General features: G+C 51.3%; 1 protein-coding gene across 1 annotated transcript in view; it reads right to left on the minus strand.

The window, feature by feature from the left end:
* The window catches only part of Gli2 (GLI family zinc finger 2), a 210,598-nt gene that overhangs the window by 17,655 nt on the left and 180,050 nt on the right, over window positions 1-12,893 (minus strand). Inside the window, exons 6-8 of the mRNA XM_021633255.2 lie at window positions 4,614-4,815; window positions 2,432-2,648; window positions 645-767 (exon numbers count right to left, since the gene is read on the minus strand). Coding sequence (XP_021488930.1) covers window positions 645-767; window positions 2,432-2,648; window positions 4,614-4,815 — 542 coding nt within the window. The remainder of the gene's footprint in view (window positions 1-644; window positions 768-2,431; window positions 2,649-4,613; window positions 4,816-12,893) is intronic.

Below are 12,893 nucleotides of genomic sequence, written 5' to 3' on the forward strand. Positions count from 1 at the left end.
TCCTCTCTTCCCACCAGAAAGTATCCTTCCCCCCACCTGAAGTGACCCAGCAGTGGGCATCTGAGTGCCTGCAAGTCCCCTTACCCAGGAGTACCCGGAGTAAAGGATATTGTGTGAGCAGTGAGCTCCAGGAGAGGGGGCAGCCTTGAGGACCAGATGCACTTAGGGTGCTTGAGCAGCTCAGTCTCAAGGCTGAGGCTGTGAGTATGTGGGGGTAACAGCAGCCTGAAGCAAGGTGGAAGGGAAGAAAAGGTATGTATTCGTTCATTAGTTCCATCATAGCAGATGTAGTAAGGTGGAAGTACAGAACATTCATTCATTAATTCATTCATTCATATTTGATAAAAATGATATAGGTGCAGGGTGATCAGGATCACAGCTCTGTGAGCCCACCCACACTGACTTCCTAGGTTCTTCAGATGGCCATCTGCATTACCCATTCCATTTTCCAACCATCCATCCATCCATCCATCCATCCATCCATCCATCATCCATCCATCCATCCATCCATCCATCCATCCATCCATCCATCCACCCACTCCTCCCCAATTCCCCATCCAGTCACCATTAGGTGCCCAGCAGCCAGACCAGGAGATCCAACCTGGTCCCAGCATGAGGACAGTGGCAGCAGGCAGGAGGTTTACCTGCGTCAGTCCTAGTGGGGAGGCTGGCCGCAGGCCCTCGGCCTCAGTCTTGACCTTGCTACGCTTATGAATGGTGATTGGGTTCACGGTGCTGCTCACAGCTGACTCGCTGCTCGGCTTGTTCTGAGGGAGGAGGCAGAGGACAGTCTGTCATGTGGGCACGAGGCAGAGGACCCCCAAAATTCTATCTGGGCTGTGGCTCTGGAGTTTACCCGTAGACCATCTGGGATAGCCCTGAATTTGTGTGTATGTATACACATATATGTACATGTTAATATGTATGCAATACATATGCAATGTGCTGGTTTACATCTGTATATTTGTGTGCACATGCACACATGTATGTGGAGATCAGAGGTTATTCTCAAGTGTGTTCCTTAGTCACTGCCCACCTTATCTTTTTGAGGGCTAGCTGGCCAGTAAGCCCCAGAGCCGCTTGTCCCCACCTCTCTAGAGCTAGGCTTACAAGCATGCATCACGAGGCCTGGCTTTATTTACACACACATATGCATATTTTGAGACAGTGTTTTTCTGTGTAGCCATGGCTGCTCTGGAACTCACTATGTAGAACAGCTGGCCTCAAACTCAGAAACTGCCCTGGTTCGGTGGATCTCTGTGAGTTCAAAGCCACCCTGGTCTACAAAGCGAGTCCAGGACAGCCAAGGCTACACAGAGAAACCCTGTCTTGAAAAACAAAACAAAACAACAACAAAAGAAAATGAATCGCTCTACCTCTCTGTCTCCTGAGTGCTAGGAGTAAGGGCATACACTCACAGCTGCCCCACAATGCCTGGCTTTTTGAACATGGATACTGGGGATTAAACTCAGGTTCCTCATGCTTGCAAAACAAGCTCTTCAACCCCTGGCTTATCTTTTTAGCTTTTCCTCCCTTCTGTAGTGGAAGTTTTGGTGTCTTTAAAAACTCAGTTATGTTGGTTTTTGTTTTGATTCCAGGTGTGGGATATGGGGCTGATTGAGGTTGTTCACAGCAGCAAACTATTTGCCTTGTGCAGGCTCTGAGAGGGGCTCTCTGCCAGCTGCAGATAGCTGGCAAATAATTCTGAGGACTCTGAAGAGGGGATAAATGCCAGAGCCCAGCGAGTGTCGGAGCGCCCCAGGGAAGAAGGCCGCTGCTCACCGCTGTTGCTGCTGGGTGCTGTTGATGCAGTCTGACGAGAAGTGGAGGTACCCTGAAAAGAAGATTGGACTTGCCCCCAAGGAACCCAATGACCCTAACCAGCAGGAAGTAGCCAAAGAGAACCCTGCCCCCTCTCCCCACTAACTTTCTCTATCTCTTGCCTGGTGTTAGGGTGTTGGAAGGGATTGGGGTGGAGAAGGGAGGAAGAGGGATAAGAAACCAAAATAAAATAGAGTTTGAAAACTAGTGCCAACACTCTTCTGTATTTTGAAACAACAACAACAAAAAAAAACTGAGTCTGGGAGACTGGCCCTCCAGCCAGGGCTTGCTGAGGCAGTGGAGCCCAGACACTTTGTTTTGCATGATGCATGAAGTGTCCTTGTGTGGCACAGGATCTCGTACATTAAAGGGTTTATTCATCCCTTCATGCTTCCTTTGGACAGGAGACAGAATTGAGTGACTGGGGGGCTTACCATGGGCCCAGGCCAGAGCTTCTGGCCCAGTTTAAGGCTCTTCCCATCACGTGGCCTCTGCCCTAAAAGCAATCAACTAGCCAGGCTACAGTGCCGAGGTCTCTGCCAGCTCCTAGCGTGACCTGTGCATGGGGGCTGGGTGAGAAGCGATGGCTCACTCCCCTGCAGCCACCTACCTGGTTGGCATCGTTTAGACAATCGCTGCTATTGCTGCTGAGCTGGGTAGGCATGGTGCTGATGGAGGTGAGAGCCATGGGCTGCTGGGCCAGGAAGGTGGGTGAGGGCTGGATCAGGGGTGGTGTGTGTCCAAAGGCTGAGCCCAGGCCCCTTTGCTGGCTCAGAATCTGTTGGTAGGCCACAGGATTGATGGGGTGGGGGAAAGTGAAAGCTGGGCTGCAATGGAGAACAGAAGAGGATGGGGAGGGGGCAGGAGGGGACATTCACCGTCAAAACAACAGTTCCTGGGAAGAGAGAACTGTATTCTGAGGCTCAAAATGGCACATTGCTAATCACATCATGACCATGGCTTGTCCTTGCTTAGCCTTACAGCCCACACCTAGCTCCTTGACTGCAACCTGGAGCCCAGGCAGGCTGGCCCCAGACCTGGCTATTTCTCTGCTCTGACACCTGAGATGCACCCACAAAGCACTGCAGTCTATTTGAATTCACTTGGCCTTGGACCCTGTGATTCCTCATTGGTACAGAGCCGTCCAGCTCACACCATTCCCTTTCTTCTTAGCTTCTGCTGCACTTACAAGCTGTCACACACTTGCCCATGAGCCACTTTTTCCTGGCAAGAGATGAGGAAATGCGACGCTGGTGGCCTCTGAGGCTATGACACCAGAGACATATGGTTTCCTCCTTGCTCCCTCAGCATCTCTGTGGTGCGAACTGCTGCCATGAGAAGGCCCTACGTACAGGCTCCTGTCCATAGTACCGAGGGCATGCTCCTGGAGACAGAGGGTCCAGGCCACCCCATAATCTGCAAACGACGGCGAAGCCTCAGTGTTTTAAGGGGAACTCAGAGCTGTGTAGGCAGCCTCACAGACCAATAGGCACTGGCTCCCCTGGAGCTGAAGTTACAGGTGATTATGAGGTACCCAGTGCGGCTGCTGGGAACCGAATCCGGTCCTCTGGAAGGGCAGCAAATGCTTGTAATAGCTGAGCCACCTCTCCAGCCCCAGCAGCCTCAAGTTCCTCACTGTGGGCTTAGCTCAGTGTGAGAGAAGCTGCTATGCAAACTATGTTATGTAAACTACCGTAAGCACCTGCATCCAGCCCTCTCCCAAGTGGCAGGGCCAGGACTGGTACATGGTTTATGCGTGCTGGTTGGGATCTGAGTCCTCAGGAAGGTCTAGTGAAGCACAGAATGGCAAGGGGGAACAGCCTTGATGACAACAGTGAGACCTGTTATCAGCCCTCGAGATGTGTTTAGGGCGTGGACCACATCAGTGTCTCATCTGGCGTGGCCTTTCCTGTTAGTCAACTCTACCCTCTGTCATACTAGTGAAATACTAGAAAAGCCACTTCATTAATGATTGTGTGCGTGTGCGTAGATGTATAGCATTTTTGAGCATTTTTAAAATGCAGGTACGGAACATGGCTTGGTATACATACGGAAGGCAGAGACAACTTCGGGGATTAGTAACATGTAATATGTAACAGTAATATGTAGCAGCACGTTACAGGCTGGCCGTCCATGAACTTGCAGGGACTCTCTATAGGACTCCCTATAGGAGTGCTGAACTCTGGATACTTGTGCTATGTGCCTGGCCCTTGACGTGAATGCTGAGGATTCAAACTCAGGTCTTTATATTCCTGTGGCTGTTTTTTACCCACTATGTCATCTCCCCAGCTCCTAACAAGGTTCCTTCTGATCCCGGCCACCTCTGATGTCATGATGGCTAGTGCCAGGTTTATTATGTGAGGATGTGCTCCAGTGTGATGAGAACTCCCCATGTCACTCTTGCTTTGTTGTTGTTCTTTTCAGACAGCATCTCATTTTGCCCAGGCTGTCCTCAAACTCGCAATGTAGCCAATGGCTCTGAACTTCTGCTTTTCCTGCTGCTGTCTCCTGAGTGCTACTATTACTGGCATGTGTCACCATGCCTGGTTTCATACAGTGTTGGGAATGGAACCCGAGGCCTTGTGCATGCTAGCCAAGGACGCTACCAAAGAGCCACACCCCCAGCCTCACTATTGCTTTTGAATTATCAATATAGTTGCTAGTGCGTTCGGACAGTAACATTAAGTTCTATCTCTTTCCAGTATAAAGCTAGACCTGCAAGGCCAGACTCTGCCGTGTGGCCCTCGCCCAGCTTCTAGCTGGTTGGGGCCTTGCTTGCTGTTGGGGCTCACCTGAGTGCGCCGGCCGACAGGTGCCCATAGGAGCCACTGGCTGCCGAGCTGCTCCTCGAGTTGTTGATGTAAGCTACCAGTGAGTTGGGAGAGGTCCGGATCATGCGCTGCAGGTCGAGGCTGGCATCTGAGAGCGGGGAGATGGACAGGGCCCGCTTGCGGCTCAGGCGAGGGGTCACACGTGGGCTAGAGAACCGTGACGCTGTGAGACAGCCAACAGAAGGCATGTTAGTACCACAGATTTTCAACACACATCATGAGTGTTCATGGTTTCTCTATGCCAGTGTTGTGGTGGTAGGTCCATTTTCATCACAGGGAGAAGAATGAGAAGAGCCACAAGGTCACTAGCTCTGCTGCAGCTGGGATCACGCCAGAACCCCTTGCTCCTTGAGAAGGTCATGCCAGAACCCCCTGCACCTAGCAGGAAACTTGCTAAGCAGAAGCCTGGGTGGCTGCTCCAGGTGCTGAGCGTGATGCCCGGCTTCTGATCACCTCCCCAGACTACTGGGAAGGGTACTGTGAGAGACCAGAGAGGCAGAGGATGATCAGTGAGGAGAGGCCTGCTGGGACACACATATGTACTCTCCACTCGGAGGCCCTCAGCTATGGACCACCTGAGCTACAGGAATGTGTTGTTTTGAATGTATATGCCCCATGAACATGCGCACATATACCCCTGCATGTAGGTACACATACCACCCATGCTTGGACATGCCTGCATGTATGTATCCACACACACACACACACACACACACACACACACACACACACACACACACACGCTCCTGGCACTCCAGATCTCAGTCTGTTCTTCCCCCTCACCCACAAAAGTAGTCTGGATCTCTCCTCTAGACAACAGTGGCCTAGAAATGGTCTGAAATCACTGATGACTCTAGTTTCTAAAGTTCCTTCACTGTCCCACCTCACATTTTACAGTGGGGGCCTTATGTTAGCAGTGCTAGCGGCTGCTGTAAGATGTTAAGTCAGGGCATGGGTGGCCTGGACCGTAGCAAATGAAGGTGAATGCTGGAGTGTCTTTGCTTTTCTAGATACTTGTGAGGAGCAATGGGTTCCCTGCCTTACTGGCCTCCCTCTGAAAACTCTTATATATCTATCTATGTATGTATCTATAGATACATAGATAGATAGATAGATATGCCCCCTGTAAGCAGCCCTTGTGCTGCCCAAACACAGCCTTCCCCAGCCTCCCTCTAATAAAGGTGGCATGCTATATTGTACAGGCTTGTTGTGAAGTAATACAGAGCTCTGAGGATGGTACCTATGACCCTGTCCACATGTCTGGGTAAAATGGCCAATTCCCAGGGCTTCTTCAAGTGGTACAGATGGGCACAGTGGGCCTATAGTTTGTGACAAAGCCTAGTAAAATATAACTGAGCCTGGGGCAGTGGGCTGTAACACTACCCCCCACAGGCCTCCATCAGGGCATTCTCTGAGTATCTCATCCCCATCTTGATGATCCTTATCTCAAAGCTAGGTGCAAAAGGGGGTCCTCCTACAGACTTTTTGCTATGAACTATGGGGGAAAATGGGGAACATTAGGGGGGCACAGAGGATTTAGCACCCACCAGAGAAGACTTATACATGTCTTTGGCATGCATGCTTGTGTGTTTATGAGCTTGTTTGTGTGCACACAGAGAGGCTAGAAGACATTCTCAGGTGTCCTTCCTCAGGCACTGTCCATCTTCTGTTTTAGACAGGGGCTCTTGCTGGCCTAGAACTCACCAAGCAAGCTAGGCTGGGTGGCCACCAAGTCCACCAGGGATGAACCTGTGTCCACCTCCCCACTGGATGCCCCAGCGTACCCCTTTTTTCCCACAGGGATCCCAGAATGGAACTCAGGGCCCCAGGCTTGCAAGGCAAGCACTTTCCTGACTGAGCTATCACCACAGCACATCGCCATATATTTTTCAGAAAGAGATTTTGCTGCTAACACTCTGACTCCCACCCTCTCGGGTGCCCCTAACAAGAGGAAGCAAGCCAAACTGACAGTCATATTCATCTCTGTTATTCCTGGCCCTCGAGGGAGATGTGTTTATTAACGCGCCTCTTCCCTTGATAAATCACTAAATAGGAAGAAAAGCCTGGCACTCATTTCCCGTGCTTTTCCTGTGATTTATGTCTGGGGACTGGTGCACTCACAGCAGCCATTCATCTGTGGTTGCTGCCTGTCCTAACACTGGCCACCGAGTGACCAGCCGCTCGCCTGTCCTACCTCGGGAGATGCCTGATGTAACCTGTTCCTATCTCTGACTCTGTCTCATTTGTTAGTTTTCCTCTCCTCTCCTTTCCTCTCCTCTCCCCTCCCCCTTCTGTTCTCTCCTCCCTTTCCCTTTCTTCTCTTCTTCTCGTTCTTCCTTTTTGTTTATGGGCACCTATTTGAGCATGTGTGTGTATACACATGTGTGTAGGGAGACTATGGACCACTGATATTTTTCAGGACACGTCATTCTTTGGCCTGGGCCCACTGGTTCTGCTAGGCTAGCCAGTCACCAAGCTTCTAGGGAAGCCTGCATCCACCTTCCATCCCTCCAATGCTGGGGTTACAGGTGCAGGTCACCCCTCCTGCTTTCCACATGGGCTCTGGGGATTTGAACTCCTGTCCTCATGCTTTCAAGGCCACACTCTTATGAAAGGGCCAAATTTTCCTTACCATATCCCGTGTTTTCCTTTTTGAAAGAGAGAGGGCAGCCTTGAACTCCTGATTCTTCCACTTACACTTTCCAAGTGCTGAGATTACAGGCATAATCCACTACGGCTGGCCCAGGTCTTTTTGGGACTAGCCCACAGATTGTGTTCTGAGGAATTCAGCCAAGTACACCATCTGCACTTCGCTGACCCAAGCCCCGATCCTTCTCATGGGGGAACCTCCATGGTGAGGCCATAGAGTTGAAGACTTAGGTAGAGACCAGTGGTTCCATTTTAGTTATGTCACAAGGGCAGAGAACACCAAGGTGTGGGGCTTGTGTTCCCCAACCAGGGAAGTAGGATTGCATCCTGGTCAATGTAAGTTCAAAGGGCCTCTCTTATCCAGCTCTTTCCCAGCCTGTGGAGCCCACAGTTGCTCTCCTCAGCCTCAGTTTCCCCTCTGTCCCAGGTTGGGCCTGGACTCCTGCCTGAATCAGTTCCCCGAGGCCCCATCGATGCCTGCATCTCTCCTGTGAGATCAATGCCATCGGTTTCTCAGCCTCCCCACCCTGGATCCGGAGCCCGTGTAAAGAATGAGCATCAGGATGGAGGTGACATCCGAGCCACATTAGTGTCAATATGACAACAGAACACAGCGCTGGGAGGAGGTATAGGGCAGCGAGCAGACAGTTCTTCAATCAGAACATTTCCGTCTTCCTGGAGTGATGGGGGAGGAAGGCTCTGGGCTGCACTCCTGTGGTTACACTGCCCGTGTCAACAGCCTACTGTGGGATAGTTCCTTGCTAGGGGCTAGTGTCACGTGATGAGCTCTGTGCTCTCTGCAGAGCCACCAGCGGAGGAATGGGTGATGGTGGATTTGCCTTCTCAGTGGCTTAGCTCCCGGTCTCCCTGCTGAAAATCAGGCAAAAGAAGAAAGGTCGATGAGGGAGAGGTGAGCCTGCGCTAGAGCCTTAGGCCCTCATTCTGGTCCAGGGAGGACAGTGGCACCAGTGTCTGGGCCTGTCAGAGATCTTGCTCTCTTTCTGACCCACCTAATGTGTCTCACATGTGGGGTGCACACAAGATCCATGAGAAGCTATTGTAGGTTCTTAGACAGAAACATCCCCTTCAGTTTATGATCAAGTTCACCCCTTCAGGGAAACAAAAACAAAAACAAAAACAAAACAAAACAAAACAAAACAAAAGAAACAGAAAATTCTAGGGATGGGGATATATCCCACATGGGACAGTACTTGTGTACTTGCCTATCATGTATGAAGCCCTGGGTTCTGTACCCAGCACTGCATAAACTGGCATGATGACACAGGCCTATAATTTTAACAGGTGAGAAGTAGAGGCAGGAGGATCAGCAATCCAAGGTCATCTTCAGGTGCATAGTGAGCTCAAGGTCAGCCCTAATTACATGAGTCCCTCTCCAAAAAGAGTTCCTTCTGAAGAACCACCTATCTAACCCCCACAGTGACATCAGTTATGATGTTAAATGCCCTGTTCTGCGCTGGGCACTTGACTCAGGTAAAACCATGCTGTAGCCATGGGAGAGCTGGAGAAAGCTGAGAGGGCTGAGTACCCACCAGCCTTTCACCCAGGATGCCTCACAGTCCGGCAGATCCTGCCTCCATGCTTCTGCTGGATACACAAAGCCTCTGGAATGTTCTCTTCTCTGCTGGATGCCTTTGTCTCAAGACATGAAGGTAGGTGAGGAGAGAGGAGGCAGTGAGAAGACAGGTCAGGCCAGGACCGGTATCAGCATGCTTATAAAAGGTAGCTTGATGCCTGGCTAGACACTGAGAGCATTTGGGGGCCAGAGGCAAGACTTGATGTGGTATTCAGCTTCATGCAAAGTGCCTAGAACCTGGCTTGGTATGTGGTCCATACTGTGATGGTTAGCTTAGTGTGTGAGTGTGTGTGTGTGTGTGTGTGTGTGTGTGTGAACCTGACACAAACTGGAGTCATTGGGAAGAAGAAACCCCAATTGAGGGATTGTCTCCACCAGCCTGGCTGTAGGCAAGTCTGTGGCTGCCTTTTCTTGATTGGTGATTGACATGGGAAGGCCCAGGCCGCTGTGGGTGGTGCCGCCCCTTGGCAGGTGGTCCTGGGCCGTATCAAAAAGCAAACTGAGGAAGCCATGGGGAGCTTGCCGCCAGGATCCCGCCTTGAGCTTCAGGGATGGACTGTGAGCTGGACATCGTAAAATGAAATAAACGCTTTCTCCAACAAGTTGGTTTCGATCCGTGCTTTATCCCCGCCATAGAGAAACCTGACTGGGATGCATGCTGAGTAAACAGCCGCTGAATGAGTGATGCACCATTTCTTCCATCAGAATATTGAGCAGAGAGAAGCTTGGTACAAAGATCTAAGTTTCCCATGAGGCATCGTGGAAACTGAAGTATCCTGTGGGGGTGGACTGCAGGAAATACAGGAGTTGGCAGGGTCTTCCCGGCTCACACGGGAAGGAGGAAGGGGGGATGCCCTGGAGGCAGGCTGGGCAGGGGCTCAGCCTTATTTAGCATCTCCCTGAAGCACAGCAGATTGAGTATCCACACAGGTACCTAAGCTGAGTGCAAATGCCCCAAATGCTTTTTAAAAAAAAATTCTGAAGCCAAGATTAAATCTCTACCTTCCACTGGTCTGGAAGGGGCTGGGGTAGATCTGAGATGGCTCAGCAGTTAAAAGTGCTTGCTGTCAAGCCTGATAACCTGAGTTTCATTCCCCAGTCCCACACGGTGTAAGGAGAAAACCAATTCCCCTATGAACACCGTGGCATGCATGTTCACACACACACACACACACACACACACACACGAGAAAGATAAGATACAAAATTTAAGAAGGAAAGAAAAGTCTGGGCCTAGCTGAGTGTTAGAGAGTAAGCACTTAGCATGTGTGAGGCCCTAGGTTCCAACCTAGGGAAAGTGAAAAATAAAACGAGTAAATCTGCTTGGAAACGCCCTGCGGAATAGCATAAACAGGAGAAATAGAACATCAGTAAGGACTGGTTGGCTTTCATGGATTGGACAGATTAGAAACCAAGAGAAAGAAGTAGCTGGCTGTCTATAAAATTTGTCCCCAGCCCTCCCCAGCCACCACCTGCCACCAGTCCTGCTCAGGTGTCTGGGAATCTGCTGATCTTAATACAGAAGTGGAGAGAGGAGGTGGCTGTGGTAAGTTATCCAGCAAGTGGTGGTTGCCCTTGGAGGTGGGCGCTGCACCAGGCTACAAACTCCTCCTGCCCAGCCCTTCCTGTTTCTTAGACATGCTCAGGCCCCAGATGTAGCCAATGCCGGGTGATCTGGGGGACAGAGTTATCCCCAGTCCCTTGTAGGCCACCCACAGCTGTCAGCAGCTCCCCATCCACTCCTGCTCCTGCTCTAATCAGCTTACAGTCTTCTCTCCCAGGTCTCTTGTGATGGCCACTCCTGACACATCAGGTCTCACAGGCTGTCGGCCACCTGGTCCAGCGGCAGGGCTGACTATCTTATGTGAAGGGTCCAGGTCAGCTAGAGTTGGATGCCTAGAGTTCTACTGGTACCTCAGGTGCCCAGGACTTGATACCCATGATACCTTTGGAGCTGCACAGCCCCCACACCCTCAGGCACAGCAGACAGGCAGACTGGCAGAGCAGGAAACATCAGGGGACCTGTTCTGGGAGGCAGCAATGAGGCTGCAGGAAAGAAGATATTCAAAAGAGACCCCTGTGTCTGTCTCATTGGTTATCTGACAACAGACTCCAAAAAAAATTGGAATTTCCCCAGGAGACTCAGAAGAAGGAAAGAGCTGGAAGAAGGAAAGAGCTGAAACCTGGTGCCAGCCTGAGGGTGAGCTTGCCTCTCAGAAAGAGAGCTCACACAGTTCTGACGGCTTGTCAGACCACTGTGCAGGGAAGATTTGATGGCTAGACCACACCTTGACCAGGACTGCTTAGCTCTGTAAACCTCGTGCCCCCCATTTAAACCTAAACGTAAGCCTCTTTGCTCCTCTTCTCAGCATGACCACCGTGAATAACTCTCCTTCCTCCGCTTTCCACCATTCCTGATCTGTTTAATTGGCCTATGGAGGACAGGCTGCTGAGCCTCTCTTGTTATTGCTGTCACGGCTCAGACTGTGACCCTAATGACAGCACTAGGGAGAGAGGGGACAAGCCATAACTAGCACACTCAGGGACAAGATGGCTAGGGAGATGATGAGGACATGATGCCCAGAGTGGCCTATGGCCTGGGTGGAAGCATCAGATGGACAGGGGTGAAGACAACTAAGATATGGACTCCTGGAGAGGACGGTGGATTGAAGAGAGGTAAAGGGGTACTGGTAGCATTAATTGAGCACCCAGTGGATGCCAGCAAGTAGAGAGGCAGGACAGAGCGAAGGAGGCAGACAGCAGCTAGACAGACTTCCTGAAGAAGAGGTACTCTTAGTCCTAACCCTGTGAAGAGGCAGGTCAATGGAGCAAAGCCACTACATAGAGAGGCAACAGTGGCTGGCTGTGGCAGGGTGCCCGGGAACGGCACGTATGGTGTGAGCTGAGGCCTGGATGATATGGGCCCACCCTGCATCTTGAAGCCTTGGTGGCCTCTAAACAGCTGTCACAGCCCGTTTCCAACCTGCTGCCCTGCAGGACCAGATGGCCTCTCTGCAGGTCTGTCTCCTCCCACCACGCAACACTGTGGCAGAAGACACTGCTCCCGGCAGGGCTGGAGGTGAACAGCCCAAGGGCGTCCTTGGTGGTGGTTTCCCACTCTTCTACTTAGCCCGCATCCCAGGAATACTTGGACAGCTTTAGGGTTGCCAGGTGGAGTGGGGTCTAGTTAGAGAGTGGCAATAGCACTGAGCTTTGATTTCCTTCCCACTGGCAGAGGCTGTATGCTAACCCAAGGGCTCATAGTCAGGGGGCTATGGCATCCTGTGAAAGCAGCCACAAGGATGGCTTCTAGCGAGAAGCAAGGGCATGGTGTCTGATGTGTACCTATGACTTCATCTATCCAAGACCCTCCCCCATGCCTTCCACCCTGCAAAGAGCCCAGCGTATGTCCCGTCTTCATCACGGACAGCCCATCCTATCACTTGTGCTCTAGACCCTGGCATTGCCCTTGACTCTTTAGGATGGCTGACAACAGCCGTTAACTTGGAAGGGTATAGAATTACCTAGAAGACACGTATGCGGAGGATTTTCTCAATCACGTTTGAGGCACGACGACCTCCCATGAATGTGAGCTGCTCTATGTGCTGGGGACCCCAGACTGAATACAGAGGAGAAGCTGGCCTGTTTCTGCTTCTTCACGACGGATGTGGTGTGACTGGCCGCCTCACACTCCTGCCGCCTTACCATCCCTACCGCGATGGGCTGTATCTCCTTGACGTGTGAGGCTCAGTTAACCTGCCTTCCTAAGCTGCTTTCATCAGGTTTTATTACGAGGGGGGGAGGGGGTCAGATACTTGGTCACAGCAAGGAGGAACATAAGTAGTACGCTCCTTTTTCCCTGCACACCCACGTCTGAGCTGGAGGAATCTCCCTTAATGGGACTCATCTACAGCCCATCAGTGGAGTCTATTGCCGCTTGCCCCGGCTCAGTTCTCAGATCAGCATGAATGCGATGCTCTCAAGTGGTACACTAGGTC

This window comes from Meriones unguiculatus, chromosome 18, assembly GCF_030254825.1.
Source record: "Meriones unguiculatus strain TT.TT164.6M chromosome 18, Bangor_MerUng_6.1, whole genome shotgun sequence".
NCBI classification, from domain to species: domain Eukaryota; kingdom Metazoa; phylum Chordata; class Mammalia; order Rodentia; family Muridae; genus Meriones; species Meriones unguiculatus.